At 42.4% G+C, this 22,949-nt stretch overlaps 1 protein-coding gene across 2 annotated transcripts; it reads right to left on the bottom strand.

The window, feature by feature from the left end:
- Positions 1–859: 859 nt before the first annotated feature.
- On the bottom strand, positions 860–22,163 carry LOC123822991 (insulin growth factor-like family member 3). Of its 2 annotated transcripts, XM_045845265.1 has the most exons (6): positions 22,110–22,163; positions 10,343–10,417; positions 7,552–7,605; positions 7,146–7,416; positions 2,100–2,259; positions 860–898 (listed from the first exon to the last, which is right to left on the bottom strand). In XM_045845265.1, exons 2-5 carry the CDS (start codon positions 10,359–10,361, stop codon positions 2,247–2,249), a joined length of 357 nt encoding a protein of 118 aa, XP_045701221.1. In that variant the 5' UTR covers positions 10,362–10,417; positions 22,110–22,163; the 3' UTR covers positions 860–898; positions 2,100–2,246. The 2 variants fall into 2 exon arrangements, with proteins under 2 accessions (XP_045701221.1, XP_045701222.1); XM_045845266.1 differs by lacking the exon at positions 10,343–10,417.
- Positions 22,164–22,949: the final 786 nt, after the last annotated feature.

Here is a 22,949-nt window from a genome sequence, read left to right as displayed (position 1 = left end):
TCCATGATGAGAGTCCAGACATGCCCAAGTATGACACTGTCCAACTGGGAAGATTTAACATTTTTCACTTAAATAATTGGACCCTATCCAGCAAAACCATAGAAGTACTGAAGGGCATGAGTCATCTCACCTTGCCATGTGGATGGGGAAACCACCATTAGACACCAGGTATGATGGAGGATGCCCCAGGTCAGGGCACTGGGGTGACTGGGTTTCCCGTCCTTGGGCACATGTCTTAGAAGTGGCCATATGATGCCCAATTATACTATAGCCTGAACTCAGCCCAGGTCTGTCCCAAGACAGGGCCCACCACCTTCCTCCTAGAGGGACATAAGGAAATACAACTAGGAGGTGACATTGATATAATAGAACATAGGCAGAAAGTGACCTTGAACATTTCACCCCAAATCCTCTCAAGCCTGTAGGTAAGCTCGGAGAGTGGAGTTGTGCTACCTGGACAAGTAAGAGGAACCAAGCAATGGTCCCATGTCTAGACCTCAGCCTAACCTCTAGATTCCAGAATCATCACGGGGGAGGTTATCCCAAGAACTTCCTGAACTCAGAGTGAATTGGAAGAGTATAGAGCATACTGAAGACTCAAGGACAGTTAATATAACTATGGTAGACAAGTAAATTTATGCCCCCAATTCATTTACATAGCAATATCTTCTTGATTATAATAGCAAAATAAAAGTCAGAATATTTTATTTGAACACATTACAATGTTGGGCTGGACAAGCGACGTTATCTTGTTATCATGTCTGGTTGGTGCTGATCCATTGAGAATGACTGATGTTAGTCCAAAAGAGCTGCAGGTGTGGTGGTGTAGGGCTGGCAAGAAGAGTTCCAGGTGTCCAGGCTTTGATCATTCATATCATCTACCGTCCAAGGAGAAGCCCTAAAAAACATTGTTATTCCCACAGCAACAACTGATTAGTAGGTAGAATTTCAATACTGTCCTGTCCTGTGTAAGTAATTGCTAGGGTATTGCTAGCTCCTTCAGCAACAACCTCTGCGGCCCTGGCCTTATCATGAGGATGTTTCTTTACCCATACCTCAGCTCCAGACTTCATGTTGGTAGACCTAAAGCCTCCCACTCTGGTGGAGGAATTAGGAGATGGGGAAGTTGTTCCCATTTCCCCTTGTGATAGGGGATAATGACTACTTGAGCCACCTGTTCCTGGGCTTGCAGTTGTACAGGTTGTGAGGATACATTATGCAGTAGTACTTTTATTTCTCCCACATAGTCTGAATCAGTAACTCCAGACATAATTTACAATCCCTTTAAAGCTAGGCTAAATCTCGGGAGAATATGTCCAAAATGTCCTTTGGTGATTGGTATGTCTAATCCTGTTAGGATAGTCTGAGTAGTATTAGGATTGATCCAGATCTCTTGCAGCATGCATAAATCACTTCCTGCTGATCCTAAAGTGCCCATAGATGGGACCTGAGCACTAGGATCGATCACCCACCATTTTAAGGTAGTAGGACATTGCTGGCTATGAATCTGCAAATTGGGAGTCGTCATTCATGACAAAGGCATAGAATTGCCTAAAGGCTGATCATTCAGTTGCTGCAAAGCAAGGAATAAGTGATCTTCCCAGTTTTTATAAGAATTATTTTCTAACTTTCTCAGCTTTTCTTTGAGGAGACCATTCATTCTTTCAATTAGGCTCCCAGCCTGTGGATAATAAGGAATGTGATATACCGATTCTAGATTACGTTACTGGCAATAAGTCTCAATTTCCTTTCCTTTAAAATGAGAACCATTATCACTCTGAATTTGTAAAGGGGGAATCATAATAAAGTGTAATGATATCAAGGGTTTTACATGTATTTTGGGGGGTAGCACATTGGTATGCCTAGGCAATCAATACCCCCGAATAGGTGTCTACACAAGTACAAATAAATTGGCATCCCCAACTTACAGGCAAATCTAATCTATTTGCCAAATTTGAGCAGAGAGTGTACCTCTAGCTAATTCCCCCATTATTATCTTGGGGATGGAACATAAAGCATCCTTCTGACAGATTTCACACTCATCCTTTATTTACCTTAAAATGGAGAAAGGGACATCTGTTCCTCGGGCCTGTACCCACCTGTGCATAGCTTGTGTTCCTAAATGTCCTGCTTGATGGTGTATCCATTGGGCAAGGGAATAGTTGTCTTCAGAGGTGGTGGCCGCAGCAGCTATTTTTGCCAGGGCGTCTGCAGTGGCGTTATACTCACACTCAGGTGAATCCTTCTTAGGATGTGTGTCTACATGGAAAACAGAGACATTAGTGCACTAAACAATATCCCAAATTTCTTCCCATAGAGGTTTTCCACAAAGTTCCTGTCTATGAATCTCCCAATTACTATGTTTCTAAATGGGCATCCATGTAGTTAATCCGTTGGCTACTACTGCCCAGGAGTCAGTAAATAAATGACATTCTCCCCACCACCCCCCATGTCCTGTACAAGGGCTTGGTGAACAGCTTTCAGCCCAGCCAGTTGGCTGCTGCCCTGTTTTCAGGTGGTTTCTAAGGTGACTCAAGTATGGGGATTGTAAGCAATAGCCTTCCAATGCTTTTCTTGACCAATGTATTTGGCTGTCCCATCAGTAAATCAAGCATGCTGTTTTTGGGCAGGGGTTAGGGAAATATATCCCACTCCCCAACAGATGGGAGAACTAAGCTTTTCCTTAGCACAGGGAAGTATAGTTGTCTCTCCCTCCAGTTGTCCTCCATCCATTACCAGTTCATGGAGGTGCGCCACCCCTGATTTGCCAGCCTTCACTCTGTTCTGAATGTTTCCACTTAATTATACTAGCTTTTTGGGTGTGTCCAATTTTATGGGATGCTGGAGCACTCAAAATCCAATTCATAATGGGGATTCCAGGTCGTAGTAGGACGTAATATCCCACAGTTAACTGTTCTGTTTCTGTCAAAGCCCAGTAAGCAGCAAGAAGTTGCTGTTCAAAGGGGGCTATGATTAAATATGTTTTAGACAAAAGTGGCTAGCACCAAGGGCCTTGTGTGATTTTGACTAACTAACCATTCCCTCTGGGAGAAGGGCCAATTCTCCCAAGGGAACAGCTAAAGATCAAAAGGTACTAATCTCCTGGGGAAAAGGGCCAGTTCTCCCTGGGAGACAGCACTATCTTTTGCTTTTCTAATGAAGGTCACAGTTCAGGCATAAACAGGGAGGATACTCAAAATCCCTTTATCCCTTCCTGTACCTACCAATTTGTGCTTCTTAATTTCTTCACCTTTCCCTCCACTTCCCCTTTCTCCCTACCAGCTGATAACTCTCCAAATGATCAACATATTTGTGATTCTGTTCCTGTTCTGCTTCTTTGCTTAATTTGTTATTTGGATTCAAATATTGATAGTTGTGAATTTATTGCCATTTTAATGTTTATCATTTTGGTCTTCTTCTTTTTCTTATATAATTCCCTTTAGCATTTCATATAATAATGGCTTGGCAATGATTAACACTTTTAGTTTTACATTGTCTGGAAAGCACTTTATCTGCCCTTCCATTCTAAATGATAGCTTTGCTGGATAGAGTGATCTTGGTTGTAGTTCTTGCTTTTCATTATTTTGAATGTTTCTTGCTAGTCCCTTCTAACCTACAAAGTTTCTTTTGAGAAATCAGCTGATTGTCTTATGGGAACTCCTTTGTATGTAACACTCTGTTTTTCTCTTAAGATTCTCTATCTTTAACCTTTGGCATTTTAATTATGATGTGTCTTGGTGTGGCCACTTTGGGTCCATCTTGTTTGGGACTTTCTGTGCTTCCTGGACTTCTGTATATTTCCTTCAGCACATTAGAGACTTTTTCTTTAATTATTTTTTCATGTAGATTCCCAATTTCTTGCTCTTTCTCTCCTCCTTCTGGCACCCCTATGATATGAATGTTGGACTGCTTGAAGTTGTCCCAGAGGTTCCTAAGCCTATCCTCCTGTTTATTATTATTATCACTATTATTATTATTATTATTATTATTATTATTATTATTATTATTTTCTTCCTGCTGTTCTGATTGAGTGATTTTTCTTTCCTTGTATTCCAAAGCATTGATTTGATTCTTGGCTTCATTCCCTTCACTGTTGGTTCCCTGTAGATTTTTCTTTATTTCACTAAATGTAGCCTTCATTTCTGCCTGGGTCTTTTTTATGCTGTTGAAGTACCCAGTGAGTTCCTGGAGCATCCTGATAACCAGTGTTTTGAACTGTGTGTCTGATACATTGCTTATCTCCATTTCATTTAGTTCTTTTTCTGGGGTTTTGTTCTGTTCTTTTATTTGGGCCATATTTCTTTGTCTCCTCAATTTGGCAGCCTCCCTGTGTTTGTTTCTGTGTATTAGGTAGAGCTGCTTTGACTCCCTCTCTTAGTAGCGTGGCCTATTGTAGAAAAGCACACCTGTTAAGCTGTATGGGGCAGAGCCTTAGGTAACTGCCGGGGCAGGGCAACCTGTGTCACAGCTTCATTGCTCTGTGTGAAGGAGGGCTCAAAGAGGGGACAATGCCACTGTCTGGCCTCTGGAGTTCTGCCCAGAAGCTGTCTCCCAGTGCTGTCCTTGTTGCCAGTCTCTTCACTTTCTCCCTGTATGCTACTGATGCCCTTCCAGCTGTTGCCCTGGTGCTGAATCCCAGAGGGGGTAGTTCTGTGTGAATCCTAAGTCTACTGTGGGCCCTTTAAGAGGCATCTCTTGAGAATCCTGTAGTTTCTTCTGCTGCCCCAACCCTCACTAGTTTTTACAGCCAGAAGTTATGGGGGCTTAGCTTCCTGGAGCTGGAACCCCGGGCTGGGTGGTCTGGTCTGGGGCTGGGATCCCTGGCTCCTGAGGTATCCCTCCTGGTTTTTATCCACTACACATGGATGTGGGACCATCTGATTCACATTTCCGTGCCTCTCTACCTCTTCACACCTCTCTGCATGTCTCTGTGTCTCCAACCCTTCTACCTGTCTGGATGAATGTGGCTTCTTTAAATCCTGAGTTGCTGGACTTATGCATAGCTCAATTTTCTGACAATTCTGGGTCATATTTGTTTTTGTAGTCTAGTAGTATATATTTTGCTATAGTTGTGCATGGAGGCAAGGAGTGTTTACCTATACCTCCATCTTGACTGGAAGTCTTATTTTTATAACTGAAAGTCTGTACTTCTTTTTTTTATTTTAATACATAAATTATTAGTTCCAAGGTTCTTACAATCTAAAAGGCCCTTCTTTTTAAAAAAATTTAATCTTTAAAGTATTTTTTCCATTACCATTTAGTCCCTTTATATACCCCTCCCCCCTAGCAATCACCACACTGCTTATCCATGCCCTTGAGTATTTCTCCTTTTTTTTCAATCATTGGTGTTTCTGAGTTGTTAGCTTCTCAGTTCTATCTCTGGGATATACAATGCTCAAAAAAGCCCAGGGAATTAATTCACCACCGTTTTGTGCCTTCTCTCCACCTTTCAGAATCTTTTAAAAAACTATTTATAAGTGTGTTAATTGATTTTAGAGACAGAAGAAGGGAGAGAGAAACATCAATCAGTTGTCTCCCATGTATGCCCCAGTTGGTGATGGGACCCAAAACCTAGGTACATGCCCTGACCAGGAATCAAACCAACAACGTTTTGATGCATGGGATAATGCTCCTGGCCAGTGTGACTCCAACCAACTGAGTCACACTGGCACCTTTCAAAGTCTTCTTGTGTTTTATGTATAACATCCAGAGTTTTTAGCTTTACCTAGAAGAATAGGGAAAAGTATGTCTACCCTATTTTTCTTGAAACAAATTTCCCCTATGTTTCATAAATAATAAGATCACTTAAAAGAAAAAAATTTATATTTTAGTTCCCTTAACAGCAGTTGCTTTTTTGTTTGTTTATTTGCTTGCTTGCTTGCTTTTTGACCTAGGAGCCCTGCATTTTCATTTTTTATGGTCTTGTAGATTCTGCAGATGGCCCAGTGCTCTGGCTTTCATCCCACTCCTTTTGGCCAAGTGGTCCATAGACTCTAGAGTCACTTGATCATGGAGGGAATTTTATTTCCTGGACCCAAGAGCTTGAGGTCCCTATCACTTCAGGGTGAGAAGTTTGTAAAGATGTTTTCATCATCTCTCTGACCCCAACTCTACAATTGTGTGTGCACCTAGCAGATTTCTATACATTTGTTCACTGCATGAAGTAGTTGTCTTCAGCTTTCAGACAGTAAATGGAGGCTTACATTTGACAAGCCCATCCCATCACATTGCCCTGTCAGCTTCCCAATGAGGCCTGTTGGCCCTACAGAGCTCTGTACCTTGCTTCCCATGGGGCCTCCAGATGCTCATTGCTAGACACTCAGTAGAGAGCAGACTGGCCCACAAGTCTTTCTCTTACTCTCTGTCTTCATCTCTGAATCTACTTCTGTCTCTCAGTCACTCATTCACAATCTGTATCCCTTTCCCTATTTAATCACAGACCTCAGAGCATTCACAGAATGACATAAGTGTTGGGAGCTGGGGAGTGTAGGGTGTATGTGTGGGGCTCAGAAGAAGGAATTAGCCCATCACAGAGGCAGAGGTCCTCTCCCCATCTCCTGTCCAGCCCCTCAGGGTGGCTTCTGCCCTTCCCACCTCCCATAGTAGCTGCAGGGGCAGGAAGCATGAGGGGACTCTGGGGCCAGGGTCTTCTCCACCCCATGGGGAGGAATATCCAACTCCCCAGGCTCATGCCTTCCCCACTGGTGGAGAGAAGCCTGAGCCCAGAGTAGAGATAGGAAACTTAGGCTGACCCAAGAGACACTGATTTATGTGGTGGGTGGGTGTTAGGAGAGCAGAGAAACATTCCTCTGGAATCATTTCTCAGCAAGCTGCCTCAGGAAATTTGAAAAGAACACACATAACTTTAACAGACATTAAGATATGTTTTTATCATTTGAATACCATGCCAGCCACCCATTCATCCTCATATCCTAGATTTCGACCTTAGGAATGGCCTGGTTGTCCCTCATAAGCTGCACAAAATGAGAGAGACCAAGACTGAGCATTTTAGGAGAGAACCAGACATGGAGAGGGATGGGGAGATGCAGGATGGGATCCCCACACAGGAGGGCCCCAGCCTCCAGTGTCCACCCCTGCCATAGTCTCTTCTCCTGTTGTCACCTTGAGTGAGGCAGGGTCTTTACCTGGCACAGACCCTGGAGATGGGAGAGGAATGGCACCGGGACTTCATGCCTTGAACTTTCAGTCGCACGACAAACCTCCTTTGGGGGCCAAACGACTCAGGACAGCAGAGCTCAAGGCAGGGCCAGAAAGTACAGTTGGGGCCACAGAGGCGGGTCCGGTTTAGGGGCAGGATGGTGTCATCATCACAACACTGTTCCAAGGGGTTGTACATCCAGTGTCCACACTTGGGTGCTGGCTGGCACAGCAACAGGCCAGAGTTCATGTGGGCCCCTGGACAGAAATTGCTGGTGAGTTCAAGGAGGACCAGCATGACCCCACTCCCAAATCAGGAGCCTTCTGTGAACCATAACTTTCTTCCCAAAGGGTAGCCTCATCCCCCTTCATTCTTCCCCACCCTGCACTCACCTGTGCCTGCTACTGAGCACCAGATGAGGAGGAAGAGTAAAATGCAGACAGAACCTGCAAGAGAAGGAAAGGGGATTGAGGATGAGGCTGGGATTGTGGACCACAGTGAGGGCAGGCCAGTGTGGGGAAGGCTCAGTTCCAGTTTGCTCTACAGATTTGAGTCTGGGGCCATCTCTGCACAGGGTCCAGTTCCTGACACAGGGGACAGTCCAGACAGCTGAGCCTATGCGCAGCATGGATCATTTGAGGGGAGAGAATGCTGGGAAAACTCTTGGAACCACAGTTTAGGATTCTGAGCATGCAGTGCAGTTCCCTAGTTGGCAGAAGGGTGGAGCAGGTGTTAAAGATATCAGAGGGTGATCAGGAAGGAGGAAAGAAGCTGAGGTTAGAGAGACAAGGGAGAGACAGTGTGGGTGCGTGGGTGCTTTGGGGACACGATTGGACTTGAGTAGGTCTTGGAGTTGGAGCTCTCCTGTGTTTCAGCTTCTGGGCTGAACATACACATATATATTTTAAAAGATTTTATATATTTATTTCTAGAGAGGGAATGGAGGGAGAGAGAGGGAGAGAGAGAGAGAGAGAAACATCAATGTGCGGTTGCTGGAGGTCATGGCCTGCAACCCAGGCATGTACCCTGACTGGGAATCGAACCTGCAACACTTTGGTTCGCAGCCCACACTCAATCCACTGAACTACGCCAGCCAGGGCTTGAATATACACATATTTTTGAAGTTTGAGAGTTGAAGGAAATGTAGAAAAGGATAGAATGTAAAGGTGTTTTTATAGATGCAATTACATGACTATAATATAAGAGAAAGCATTTATCCAAAATGATACAGAAAAAAAACATTTGATGAAATCTACACTTTTATAATTTTTAAAAAATCCAAGAAAGAACAAACAATTAATAGAAGAAAACTTCCTCACCTGATAAAGGGTATTCACAGGAAAATTCACAGCTTATCATACCTAGTTGTGGAAGACGGAAAGCTCTGTCTTTAGCATCAGGAATGGGACAAACACGTCCACTCTCACCACTCTGCTCAACAAAGCACTGGGAGTTTAAGTCGGGAAATTAGGCCAGAAAAGAAAGAAAAGGCATTCCTATTGGAAAAGAAGTAAAACTTTTTCTATTTGCAAATGACATGACCTTGTATATTAAAAATTCTAAGGAAGCTATCTAACCCCTATAGAACTGACAATTCAGCAACATACAAGATCAACATATAAAAATCAATTGTATATGCTGACAGAAACCATCTGAAAATCACATTAAGAAAATAATTCGACTTACAATAAAACCAAAAATAAAATACTCATGAATAAATTTAACAAAAGAAATGCAAACTTTGTACACTGAAAACAACAAAGCATTACTGAAAGGAATTGAAGACAATATACAAATTAATTGAAAAACATCTATGCTCATAAATGGGAAGACTGAAAATTAACAAGCTGATCCTAAAATGCAAGGGACCCCAAATAGCAAAAACGGTCTTGAGAAAGAAGAACAAAGTGGTTGAAATGACACTTACTACAAAGATAAAGTAGTCAAGGTGCTGTGGTACTGACTTTGGGTGTATACATCCATATACTTAGGATGTATATCCACATACCCTTAAAGATCAGTGGATGGAATAGACAGTCCAGAGATAAACCCTTACATTTATGGTCAATTTAATTTTAACAAAAGTTCTAAGGCAGTTAAAAGGGGGAAGAAATGGTCCTTTCACCAAATGGTGCTGGGAAACCTGGATGTCCATATACAAGAGAAGAAGGACAAGGAGAAAGAGAGAATGAGAAAAAGAGGGAGCAGAAGAGGGATTTCTTGGTACATACCATGTACAAAGATTAGCTCAAAATTGATCATCCTAAATATAAGAGCTAAAGCCACACAACTCTCAGCAGAGAATAATGGAGTGAATCTTAACAACCATAGTTTAGGAGGTGTTTTCTTAGACATGACATCAAAAGTACAAGACACAAAGAAAAATAGACCTCCTACAATTACAAACCTATGCACTGCACACAATAATATCAAGGAAGTGGAAAGACAATCCATGTCATGAGAGAAATATTTTCAAACCTGCCCGGAATGAAGGTTACATTAAGTAAAATAAAGAAAAATCTACAAGAAACCAATTGCTGTAAAATGTTGAGAGACTGTGGAAAATGGTTTGGCAGTTCCTCAAAAAGTTAAACATAGGGCTAGTGTTTGACCCAGCAATTCTACTCTTTAGTACATACACAAAAGAATTGAGAACAGATACTAACACAAACACCTACATATACACATATTTTCCTAGCAGCATCATTTACAATAACCAAAAGATAGGAAGAGTCCATTTGTCCATTAACAGATCAAGAAATTGTGGTGCATATGTAAAATGGGATGTTATAGAACTGTAAAAAGGAATAAAGTACAAGCACATTCTATGATGTGGATGAATCTCAAAAATTCAAAGCAAAATAGAACCAGAGGCATGGAAACAAGGAACAAACCGATAGGGATCAGAGGGGCAAGAGAAGGGGAATAAAGGAGGAAAGAAGGGGAAAGGACTAAAGAACAAGTTCAAATGACCCATGGAAAAGGACAACAGGGTGGGTAGGGATTGATGTGGGTGTGGGGGCTGGGCAGGTCAGGGAGAGTAATGGGGAAAAATTAGGACAACTGTAATTGAACAACAATAAATAAAAAGAATTGAATAGGAAAGAGAATTCAGTTTGAGGTTCAGAGGTACATTAGGATGTGATAACACATCAGCTAGACTCGGGGCTGGAGCCCCCTTACCGAAGATCCTGGGCACCATGGGTCTTCATTACTCTCCAGAGTCATTGATGGCAGAGCAGCAGCAGCACCTGTGTCCTGTAATTTATATACGCCATGTGCTCACATGTGTCACAACAGAGGGGCAGGGCTGCCAGAAAAGGAGGGGCATGGACTCCCAGTAACATGGAAGACACATTCTCAGAAGTGGACTCAATTTGGATCATAACAAATATGTCCAGAGTCCCCAGTTTCCACACTATCTATCAATACGTTTACTTGATTGGATAGTTTTATGTCCCAACATGGGGACCATTGTTATTTCACTGTATTTGAAGAGGACACCAAGACTCTGAGAGGTTAAGTCATTTGACAAAGTTCCAGAGTTTATAAGTGATGGAGCTGGACCCCTGACATCCTGGGAGGGTGATGAGCATGTCATTTAAAACTAGGAAGGAGCCACAGCTAGAAACTGGTAAGAGCATTGGCCTCAGGAGAGCAAGGGGGCATGGAAGTCAAGGAAGACAGGGAGACTTTTATTTTTCATTCTAAAAAAACATGCTGGAAATTTTACCCTATATATGCAAGTCTTTGAAAACTTAAAAAGAATCCAGGTTGGACCCTAGATGGTGTGGCTCAGTTGGTTGGAGTCTGTCCCATAAACTGGAAGGTCCCAGGTTTCATCCCAGTCAGGGTGCATGTGAGAGGCGTCCAATTGATATTTCTCTCTCACATGGATGTGTCCCTCCCTCTCTATCTCCCTTCCTTCCCCTCTCCCTAAAATCAATAAGCATGTCTTTGGGTGAGAATAAAAAAATAAATAAAACAACCCAGGTTGGGCAAGTAACCAGGAGAGTCACCACCCCGCATGATAAGTAAGTACAGTGAGAGAGCTGAGCAGGAGTGCTGTGGGGGCGGATGGAAGGGCCCTTCTTCATCACGGGGAGACTGGGAGCAGGGTGGGAAGGCGGAAGGAGTTGCTGCCTCAGCTGAGCCCTGAGAAAGTAAGGGTGTTGCTGGGAAGAGCGGGGGCGGTGTGGAAGGCATGGATCTCAGGCATCAGGTGGAGCCTGTTTGGGAATTGAAGGCTGGACTGTGCTGGGCGGGGGATGGAGGCCAGTGCCACTGTGGAGGCAGGTGCAGAGGGCAGAGCAGGGCGGGTCGTGGCACTTTGCTGGACACCCAAGGAGTTGGGGTTTCGACCTGGAGGCAGTGGGAGTCACTCAATGATTTCAAGCCATGAAAATCCCAAACAGGTGATAATCATGTGACACTGCAGTGTCTGTCCCCATACTCAGGACTCTCACTAGGCTGCAGCAAGGCCACACTGGGTCACATGCCCACTTCCCAATATCTCAATGATTAACTTGTATCTTTATTATGGTATTGTTTGTGGGTGTTGGTATCAGTTTCCATGGAACTCTTGCATTTTTGCATGTCTTGCAGTGAAGCAGTGACTGTCTTTTTTCCTTCCACATTCTTTTCAAGGATGTTTGCACAGTGAACACCCTTGGCAGGTAGAGAGTATCTCCCTCCAGAGCCCAGGACAGAGTTGTTTAGTGTCCTGTATATTAGTGACACGATCCTCCTCCAGAAGAACAGGCTGTCCAGTGTGAAAAAGTCAGGCTTCCTCACTTTGGGGTGTGTCTCCTGTAATACAGCCCAATGTGAGTGCTGGTACTCCTGGTCCTCTTCCCTTGCCCTGCAGGAAATGGGGCTCCAGGGGCAGGTGTGAAGGTGGATACTCTGGTTACTCTCTGTTGCTGTAAGTGGGAAACGGTCCTTTGTCTCTGACCCAGAAGTCTTGTGTCTCCTGAGAGAAGCCATAAAACTACAGCAGGGTGCAGTCTAGTTAATATCTCAGTCTCTTCACAGTTACTGACAGTTGGTTTATTTAAGTATATGTTTATTCATCCCTTGCCTTTATTATTGCCTTTATTTATTCCTTTCTCTGAAGGACTTTTGCATGCACCATACTACTATTTCTGTCCACAGGTGAAAGAAAGACAAACTCTCAATAAGTGGTTTTGCTTTACTGATAGAATGTAAACTGACTACTTTTTATTGATATAATGTATATGCCATATAACTTATCACTTCAAAGTACACAATTCAATGATATTTTTGCTGACTACATTTTACAATTCTAAAGGACATAATCAGAGTCCCCAGGGACTGGGCTGGGTGGTGACAATTTCCACCAGGTGATAGGAGGACATCCAGGTGCTTTATGCACGGTGGGTGTCACCACTACAGGAGAAGAACCACAAAGTTGGTAAATCTGAATTGTTCTTCACTGTGACAACTTTGTTGGCACAATCACTGATAAAACTGAATTTGCCTCTGAAGGCATCTAGACCAGACCATCCAGCAGAACTTGCTGCAGTGATGGACATGTGCTATGTCTGCACTGTCCAGTGTGGGAGCCACTAGCACACATGGTGAACAAGAAAAGGAGTTCTGTAATAAACCATAAATTCCTAACTGGGCCAGTCCAGGTGGAGAGTCACACCCAGGCCTATAACTCCTTTTTTTTCTTAATAATATTTCATTGATTATGCTATTAATTTTCCAAGTTTTTTTTCTCCCCTTTCTCCCCCCTTTGCTTTGCATACCCATCGTCCAGCATTCCCTTAGTTTATGTTCATGGGTTATATATATAAGTTCTTTGGCTTCTCCATTTATGGTACTATACTATTCTTAACCTCCCCCAGTCTATTTTATACCTACCATTTATGGTTCTTGTTCCCAGTACCATTCCTCCATTCTCCCCTCTTACCCTCCCTACTGATAACCCTCCATGTGATCTCCATTTCTGTGATTCTGTTCCCATTCTAGTTGTTTGCTTAGTTTGTTTTTGTTTTTTAGGTTTAGTTGTTGATAATTATGATAGTTTATAGTCATTGTGATAGTTATGATAGTTTATTGTCATTTTACTATTCATGCTTTTTGATCTTCTATTTCTTAGATAAGTCCCTTTAACAGTTCATATAATAAGGGCTTGGTGATGATGAACTCCTTTAACTTGACTTTATCTGGGAAACACTTTATCTGCCCTTCTATTCTAAATGATAGCTTTGCTGGATAGAATAACCTTGGATGTAGGTCCTTGCCTTTCATTACTTGAAATACCTCCTCCCAGCCCCTTCTTGCCTCTAAGGTTTCTTTGGAGTAATCAGCTGATAGTCTTATGGGAACTCCTTTGTAGGTAACTGTCTCCTTTCCTCTTACTGCTTTTAAGATTATCTTTAATCTTGGGTAACTTAATAATGATGTGCTTTGGTGTGTTCCTCCATGAGTCCAATTTCTTTGGGACTCTCTGGGCTTCCTGGACTTCTGGAAGTCTATTTTTTTTCTCCAGATTTAGGAAGTTTTCCTTTATTATTTGCTCAAATAACTTTCCCACTTGTTCCTGTTCCTCTTCTCCTTCTGGTACCCCTATGATTTGGATGTTGGAGCATTTAAAGTTGTTCCAGAGGTTCCTCAGCCTCTCCTCATATTTTTGAATTCTTTCTTAATTCTGTTCTGGTTGAATGTTTCTTTCTTTCTTTTGTTCCAAATCATTGATCTAAGTCCTTTTTTCCCCCCTTTCACTGTTGGTTCCCTGTATATTATTCTTTATTTCACTTTTCATAGCCATCACTTTTTCCTCTATTTTGTGACCATTCTCAACCAATTCTGTGAGCATTCTGATTACCAGTGTTTTGAACTATGCATCAGATGGGTTGTCTATTTCCTTGTCACTTAGCTCTTTTTCTGGAGTTTTGATCTGTTCTTTCTTTTGGGCCATATTTCTTTGTTTTGGTGTACCTGTTATGTTGTAAGGGGGCAGAGCCTTAGGTATTTGACAGAGTGGGGCAACCCTCTTTGCTGTGTTGTGATGCTGTATGTGGGGGAGGGGTCAGAAAGGCAACAATGCCACTGGCTTGCTCTGCTTTAGCCTCACTTCCCAACGAACTCTCTCATGTGAGGCTGGGAGTTTCTCCCACTGTCACAACCCCCACAGTCATTTACATCTAGCTTGGAGTCTTTAGTTTCCTATTCAGCCAGCCCCAACTCCCGGGTATGGTCCTCGACCTTGCCACAAGTCCTGGTAGACTGCCAGTCTATCATCTCCGCCCCTCCTACTGGTCTGGGTGAATATCTCTTTAACTCATTGGTTGTTGGAGTTCCATGCAGTTTGATTTTCTGGCACTTCTGGTTGTTTATTATTTTTAAGTTGGTTGTTACCCTTCTTTTGGTTGTGGAAGGAAGCAAAGCATTTCTACCTATGCTTCCATCTTGGACAGAACTTCAGGCCTCTAACTTCTTTAGTGAACAGTTTTAAGCCAGCCATGTCCATTGTTCTTGTGCATCTGGGTTAACACACCTTTCAGAAAAAAATATTCCTCAAAGGCACAATACTTAAGAAAGCACATAGTCTTTTTTTAAACTTTATTTATTTTTAGAAAAGGGAAGGGAGAGAAAAAAAAGAGGGAGAGAAACATCTATGTGTGGTTGCCCCTGAAGTGCCCCCTACTGGGGACCTGGCCTGTAGCCCAGGCATGTGCCCTGACAAGGAATCAAATTGGTGACCCTTTGGTTTGCAGGCCAGCGCTCAATCCACTGAGCCACACCAGCCAGGGAGAAAGCACATAATCTTTTTAATTATCCTGTCATCCCTTCACTGTCTTGCTTTCTCCTACCTTCATGTAATCCTTATGTTCCCTCCTTAATTTCAAGTGTATAAAAGAAGCTGAAAAACTGTTATTCTCTGGACTATTTGAGATCTTGCTCCCCAGAATATGTTGTCAGCTTGGCTCATATAGAATCTTATAAAAATTCTCCACAGGTTTGGACACTTCTAATATTGACACTATTGAACCCTTAAAATGTGGTTCATGAAACTGAGACGCTGAATTTTAAATTTTGTTTAATTTTAATTGACTTAAATAGCAACATGTGTCTAGTGGCTACCATATATTGGATACCATTTTTCTAAGAAACACAGTGCTGCTGCCTTTAGAGAGAACCTCCAGACTACCGAGCCGTCCCCGAGGTGCTCCAGGACCCCCTGCCCTGGAGCACACTCCTGAGCCAGGGCCTGAAGTCAGCAGGTCCTGGGAGAGCTTGGGGGTCCAGGCACTCACTCTTGGTTCCAGTGACTCTGGCTCTTCCCGGGTTTCTTGTTTCCAAGCCGCAGCTGAACCTGTCCCAGGTGATCCAAGCATGAGGTGCACCTGTTTCAGACCTCACACCCTCGAAGGGGCTCAGTGTTTTCCTTCTCCTAAGAAGTGACTGCCATCACAGAGAGAGCTGAGAGATGGCCCACGTCCACTCTACAACTGTGCACTCATCACATTCCCATCCAACTCCTCCAGAAGAGCACTGTGATTATAATTTTGTAAACCCTTTAAACAGCCCTCAATATTGCAGGATAGTTTTGTGCTAATCATATAAATTTTTAAAATGTGAATATTTAAAATAAACCAAGATTTTGATAACTTTTTCAGCCTTTCTTTACATTTCAATATGAAGCATCCTCAGAAAAAAAGAAAGAAGCCATGGGTGCAGTTCTCGAAGCAAACGGATTCCCACTTGTCTGTGTAAACTGGATCAAGTTGCAATGCACTGTGAGGCTGAATCTCCTCATTCACCTGTAAAATACACGCAGTGCCTGTGTTCACACAGGCGAGACTTCCTCTTGTTATGGGAGCTTTTGGCTAATTAGTGTGATTCTGGGCATTGATCTCAGTCAGAGGGAAGCTCTGCTAATGGGATTGAGTCTTGCACAAGCTGAAACAAGCTTTCTTTTGTGTTCCCCGAGTGGAATTTTTCCATGGTGACAGTGGGGTGGGGTAGGAGGGCTTGTGTGAACTTTACAGAGCACAATGGTATGAGTAAACCAGTTTATCCTGACGTGAATGGAGACATCAGAAACTTCCAAATCTGCTGACCTGGAGTTTCTGCCCTAGAATAGATAACCACTCCCAGGCCCAAGATCTAAAATGATAAATGCATGGGCAGCTGGGCTCCTCCCTCTATTAAGCAAACTCTGCTTGCAATATTGGGCTTATCGATACCAATTGGAGTCTTTTGTGCTCAATAGTTTCTGTGAAACACATAGGCAAGTCTGAGTGAAGACGCCGATGGTAGACACGTCGTGGGAGAACCCCAGGGCAAGGGGAGAAGTGCTACCTTTGTGTGTTCATTAGACTGTGTGTTCCAAAGGCGGATAGTGTGTTTACTCTCCCACATTCTCTTCTGCAGCGTGACCTTGCCATTCTCCCATCAACAGATGGAGCCTGACTCCCCTGCCTCTGATGCTGGGTCAGCCCTAATGACTTGTTGCCCCCTAAATGTGGCAGCAGTGAACGTGTCCACTTGGGACTGGAAATCCTGTGGAAGCAAGTTCTCCCCTTGAACTGGATTGTTTTTGGACCCAGCACAGCCACAGAACCTGGCTAATAGTAATTTTTCAACTTGCTATTCTTCCAGCTGTTCCTTGCATCAGACTCCCTCTTGGGCCATGGTGGGTAGGACCCCAGATTCTGAGCCCTTAGGTATGACCACACCTGCAATAATTCACTTTTGGTCTCACAAATTTCTTTCTCTAAGACTTCAGAGTCCCAAAAGATGGTAAATATTTTCTTTCTGGAAAAATGAAGAACAGGTGCATAAATCTGGAAACACCACTTTTTTACCCACTCATCTATTAATGGGCACTTTGGTTGCTTCCATAGCTTGGCTATTATAAATAGTGCTACAGTGAACATGGGGGTAGGTACATATATTCTTTTGAATTAATGTTTTGGGTTTCTTTGGATATATACCTTGGAAGTGGAGCTGCTGGGTCATAAGGCAGTTCCATTTTTATTTTTTTTCTAAGTATTTTTTATTGATTATCCTATTACAGTTTTCCCAATATTTCCACCTTTATCCCCCCTCCACCCTGTCCCCACAACCCTCCAGCTTCCCCCCCAATTCATGTCCATGGGTTGTACATATAAATTCTTTGGCTCCTGTTTCCTGTACCATTTTTATCTCTCCCCATCTATTTTATGCCTACTAATTATGCTCCTTCTTCCCTGTACCTTTTCCCCCCTATTCCTCCCTTCCCCCTCCCCACTGAACTCCCTCCATGTGATATCCATTTCACTGACTCTGTTCCCGTTCTGGTTGTTTGATTAGTTTTTGTTGTCATTGTTTTTCTTTTCTTTTAGGTTAATTTGTTGCTAGTTGTGAGTTTGTTGTCATTTTATTGTTCATATTTTTATCTTATTTTTCTTAGATAAGTCCCTTTAATATTTCATATGATAATGACTTGGTGATGATGAACTTGTTTAACTTGACCTTATCTGGGAAGCACTTTATCTGCCCTTCCATTCTAAGTGATAGTTTTGCTGGATAGAGTCATCTTGGATGTAGGTCCTTGCCTTTCATTACTTGGAATACTTTTTTCCAGCCCCTCTTGTCTGCAAGGTTTCTTTTGAGAAATCAGTTGATAGTCTTATGGGAACTCCTTTGTAGGTAACTGTCTCCTTTTCTCTTGCTGCTTTTAAGATTCTCTCTTTATCTTTAACCTTTATCTTGGGTAATGTAATGATGATGTACCTTGGTGTGTTCTTTGGATCCAACTTCTTTGGGACTCTCTGGGCTTCCTGGACTTCCTGGAAGTCTATTTCCTTTGCCAGATTGGGGAAGTTTTCCTTCACTATTTGTTCAAATAAGTTTTCAATTTCTTGACTGTTGTTCTCATTCTGGCACCCCTATGATTTGGATGTTGGAATGTTTCAGGTTGTCCCAGAGATTCCTAAGCCTCTCTATACTTTTTGAATTCTTGTGTTTCTTAATTCTGTTCTGGTTGAATGTTTATTTCTCCCTTCTGTTCCAAATCATTGACTTGAGTCCTTGTTTCCTTTCCTTCACTGTTGGTTTCCTGTATATTTTTCTTTATTTCACTTGTCATAGCCTTCATGTTTTCCTCCATTTTGTGACCAAGCTCAGTCAGTTCTGTGAGCATCCTGATTACCAGTGTTTTGAACTCTGTATCTGATAGGTTGGTTATCTCCTTGTTGTTTAGCTCTTTTTCTCAAGTTTTGATCTGTTCTTTCATTTGGGCCATATTTCTTTGTCTTGGCACAGCTGTTACATTGTAAGGGGCAGAGACTTAAGAGACTTAGGTATTCACCATAGCAGCGTGACTCACTTTTCTGTGTTGTGACTCTGTCTGTGGGGGAGGAGTCAGAGAGGGAACAGTGCTGCTTGCTCAGCTCACACCCCACTTTCAGTCACTTACCCCACTACCCACCAGCAAATTGGGCCCTTGTAGTGCTGATTCCCAGGTGGGTGGGCTTGTGTACCTTTTAGGACCTCATGTGTTCCTCCAATGGACTCTCCTGTGAAACCAGGAGTTGCTCCCTCCACTGCAACCCCCACAGATTTTTACAGCCAGTGGTTTCGAGGCTTTAGTTTCTTGCACTGTAACCCCTGGGTTGTGTGGTCTGTCTCACTCACCAGTTGTTCCTCCTGGATTATCTGCATGTGAATGTAGGACCACCTGGTCCGCCAGCTGCTTCCTGGCTGCATGACCTCACCGCCTGGCTGCCTATTTCTGCCCTTCCTACCAGTGTGGATGAATGTTTCCTCTTTAACTCCTGGGTTACTGGACTTTCATATAGTTTGATTTTCTGGCAGTTTTGGTTGTTTATTGTTTTTAAATTAGTTGTTATTCTTCTTTTGGTTGTACAAGGAAACAAAGTGTACCTACCTATACCTCCATCTTGGGAAGAAGTTCCTGTTTATTTTTTATTTTGTTTCCCTTGCCCAAAGAGATATATCAGAAAACAATGTTGATATATCAGAAAAAATGTCACTCAGAGAAATGATTGAGATTTTATGGCCTATGTTTTCGTCCACGAGTTTCATGGTTTTGAGTTTTACATTTAAGCCTTTACACTATTTTGACTCTTCTTGTATATGGTATAAGAATTAGCCCTGGTTGGCGTAGCTCAGTGGATTGAGCGCGGGCTGGGAACCAAAGTGTCCCAGCCAGGGTACATGCCTGGGTTGCAGGCCATAACCCCCAGCAACCGCACATTGATGTTTCTCTCTCTCTCTCTCTCTCTCTCTCTCTCTCTCTCTCTCTCTCTCCCTCCCTCCCTTCCATCTCTAGAGATGGGTAAATAAAATCTAAAAAAAAAGAATGTAGTCTATTTATTTTGTTTTTGCACATATCTTTTGGTCCAATTTTACCAATGTCATTTATTGACTAGACTGTCTTTACCCTATTGCATGTTCTCACCTTCTTTATTGAAAATGAATTGACCATATGGCTATGGGTTTATTTCTGATCTCTCTATTCCACTCCATTAATATATACATCTATTTTTTATGCCAGTACCATGCTCTTTTGATTACTATAACCTTGTATTATAGTTTGATATCAAGCAACATGACTCCTCAAACTTTGTTCTTTCTGAATATTGCTGTGGATATTCAGAGACTTTTGTGGTTTCATATCAGAAATATTATTTTCACCATTAATTCTAGGGAAGGAAGATGTCAAAAAAGAAAACTAGCTTTAGCTGGTGTGGTTCTGGATTGAGAACCATCCTGCAAACCAAAGGGTCGCTGGTTCAATTCCCAGTTGGGCATATGACTAGGTTGTAGGCCAGGTCCCCAGTAGAGGGTGTGGGAGAGACAACCACACATTGATGTTTCCCTCTCCCTCCCTTTCCCTCTCTCTAAACTAAAAATAAAATTTTTTTTAAAAGGGCTCAAATGAAAGGACAGATAAAAACTCCAGAAAAAATATAACTAAGCGATGAAAAGATAGCCAACCTATCAGATGCAGAGCTAAAAAAAACCTGGTAATCAGGATGCTCACAAAAAGGCTGAGTACACTCACAAAATAGAGGAAAATATGAAGGCTATAAAAAGTGAAATAAATGAAAATGTACAGGGAACCAACAGTGAAAGGAAGGAAATGGGGACTCAAATCAACAATTTGGAACACAAGGTAGAAATAAACATTCAACCAGAACAGAATGAAGAAAAGAGAATTTTAAAAAATGAGGAGAGGCTTAGGAATCTCTGGGACAACTTTAAATGTTCCAATGTCCAAATCAAATCATAGGGATGCCAGAAGGAGAAGAGAAAGAGTAAGAAATTGAGAACTTATTTGGAAACATAATGAAGGAGAACTTCTCCAATCTGGCAAAGGAAGTAGACTTTCAGGAAGTCCAGGAAGCTAGAGAGTCCCAAGGAGGTGGGACCCAAAGAAGCATACAACAAGGCATATCATAATTACATTACCTAAATTAAAGATAAGGAGAGAATCTTAAAAGCAGCAAGAGAAAAGGAGACAGTTACCTACAAAGGAGTTCCCATAAAACTATCAGTCTTTATCAGTCTGCTCAAAAGAAGCCTGATTTGTCAAAAGAAACCTTGCAAGCAAGAATGGGCTGGAAAGAAGTATTCCAAGTCATGAAAGGCAAGGACCTACATCCAAGATTACTATATCCAGCAAAGCTTTCATTTAGAATGGAAGGGCAGATAAAATGCTTCCCAGATAAGGTCAAGTTAAAGGAGTTCATCACCACCAAGCCCTTATTATGAAATGTTAAAGGGACTTATCTAAGAAAAAGAAGAAGGTCAAAACTATGAACAGTTTATAACAACAAACTCACAACTATCAACAACTGAACCTAAAAAAACCCAAAAACTAAAACTAAAACTAACTAAGCAAACAACTAGAACAGGAACAGAATCACAGAAATGGAGATCACATGGAGGGTTATTAGCAGGGGTCGGGTGGGGGAAAATGGGGGGGGAGGGTACAAGGAATAAGAAGCATAAATGGTAGGTACAAAATAGATGGAGGAAGCTTAAAAATAGTATAATAAATAGAGAAGCCAAAGAACTTATATGTATGACCCATGGACATGAACTAAAGTGGGGAGTGTGGGTGGGATGGGGGATGCGGGGCAGAGGGGAATAAACAGGGGTGGGAAAGGAGCAACTGTAATAGCATAATCAATGAAATATAGTTTTTAAAAAAGTAAAAAAAATTTAAAGTGCAAACTTTGTACACTAAAAACAACAAAACATTACTGAAAAGAATTGAAGACAACATATAAATTAATTGAAATACATCCATGTTCATAAATGGGAAGATTTCAGAAGTTAACAAGTGGATCCTGAAATTTGTATTGAAATGCAAGAGACCCAAAATAGCTAAAACAATCTTTAAAATGAAGAACAAAGTTGTTGAAATGACACTCCATGATTTCAAAGCTTACTACAAAGATACAGTAGTCAAGGCACTGTGGTAGTGACATTTAATATATACATCCATATACTTAGTATATATCCACATACCCATATAGATCAGTGGATAGAATGGACAGTCCAGAAATAAACCCTTATATTTATGGTGAATTTAATTTAAAAAAAAGTGCTAATACAATTAAAAGTGCTAATTACAAGGAGGAAAGAATTGCCTTTTCAAAAAAGATGCTGGGAAACCTGGATGTCCACATGTGAAAAAAGAAGGATAAGGAGGAGGAGAAAAAGAAGAGGGAGAAGAAGAGGAATCCCTTGGTACATACCATGTACAAAGATTACCTCTGGATTGATCATAAACCTAAATATAAGAGCTAAAGCTGCACAACTCTTAACAGAGAATAATGGAAAAAATCTTAATGACTGTGGTTTAGGCAGCATTTTTAAGGATATGACATTAAGAGCACAAGAGATACATTCAGATGTCATAACACATCAGCTGGACTTGGGGCTGGAGCCCCCTTACCAAAGATCCTGGGCACCATAGGTCTTAATTACCCTCCAGAGTAGTTGATGGCAGAGTAGCTGATGGTAGAGCAGCTCCAGCACCTGGATCCTATGACTTATATATCCTCTAAACCAGGCCATTTCCCATGGTTCACAATAGAAGGGCTGGGCAGCCAGAGAGGGAGGGCATAAGGAGTCATAATTACGTGGTGGAAAAAACACACACAAAATTTTTTAAAATATTCCTGAACTAGTTCTAACTGGTTGAAACCTTTAGAGATCTAAAGCTTCAGTATGAATACTACCTTGGAACCTTTCCAAGTTGGAACATCTTTCCTTGAACACTGCTGAGGGGGAAACCCAGCCGGAAAAGACTCATTGACACATCACCCACCAAATGCCAGCTCATCCTAGACTTCCCATACTTCTCCACCCTGCAAATTTGAAGCTTCCCTCTACTCCCACACACAATCCACCTCCAGACCTGCACTACCTACAGTTCTAGAGCTGAGCAGGAGTGCTGTGGGGACAGATAGAAGGGTCCTAACTCATGATCACCGGGAGACTGGGAGCAGGGCAGGAAGGTGGAAGGACTTGCTGCCTGAGCCGAGTCTTGAGGAAGTAAAGGTGTTTCCAGGAAGGGTGGAGGGCTGCAGGCAAGGATGGCTGGAGTCAGGTGGAGCCTGCCTAGGGAATTGCAGGTGGGACTGTGCTGAATGGGGGATGGAGGCCCATGCCACTGCAGAGGTAGGTGCAGAGGCAGAGCAGGACAGGTCCTGGGACCTTGCTGGACACCCAAGGAGTTGGGGTTTCTACCTGGAGGTGGTAGGAGTCACCCAACAATTCCAAGCCATGAAAG

The sequence above is a fragment of the Phyllostomus hastatus genome, unplaced genomic scaffold (genome assembly GCF_019186645.2).
Source record: "Phyllostomus hastatus isolate PE091 unplaced genomic scaffold, TTU_PhHast_1.1 phas_contig_468, whole genome shotgun sequence".
Taxonomy (NCBI): Eukaryota; Metazoa; Chordata; class Mammalia; order Chiroptera; family Phyllostomidae; genus Phyllostomus; species Phyllostomus hastatus.
This window is presented reverse-complemented; position numbering and strand designations above follow the sequence as displayed.

Excerpts from the sequence above, each read along its gene's own strand:
- LOC123822991 (XM_045845265.1), bottom strand. Across the intron at positions 7,417-7,551 it reads GTGCTCAGTAGCAGGCACAG|GGGCCCACATGAACTCTGGC; the intron begins GTGAGTGCAGGG and ends ATTTCTGTCCAG.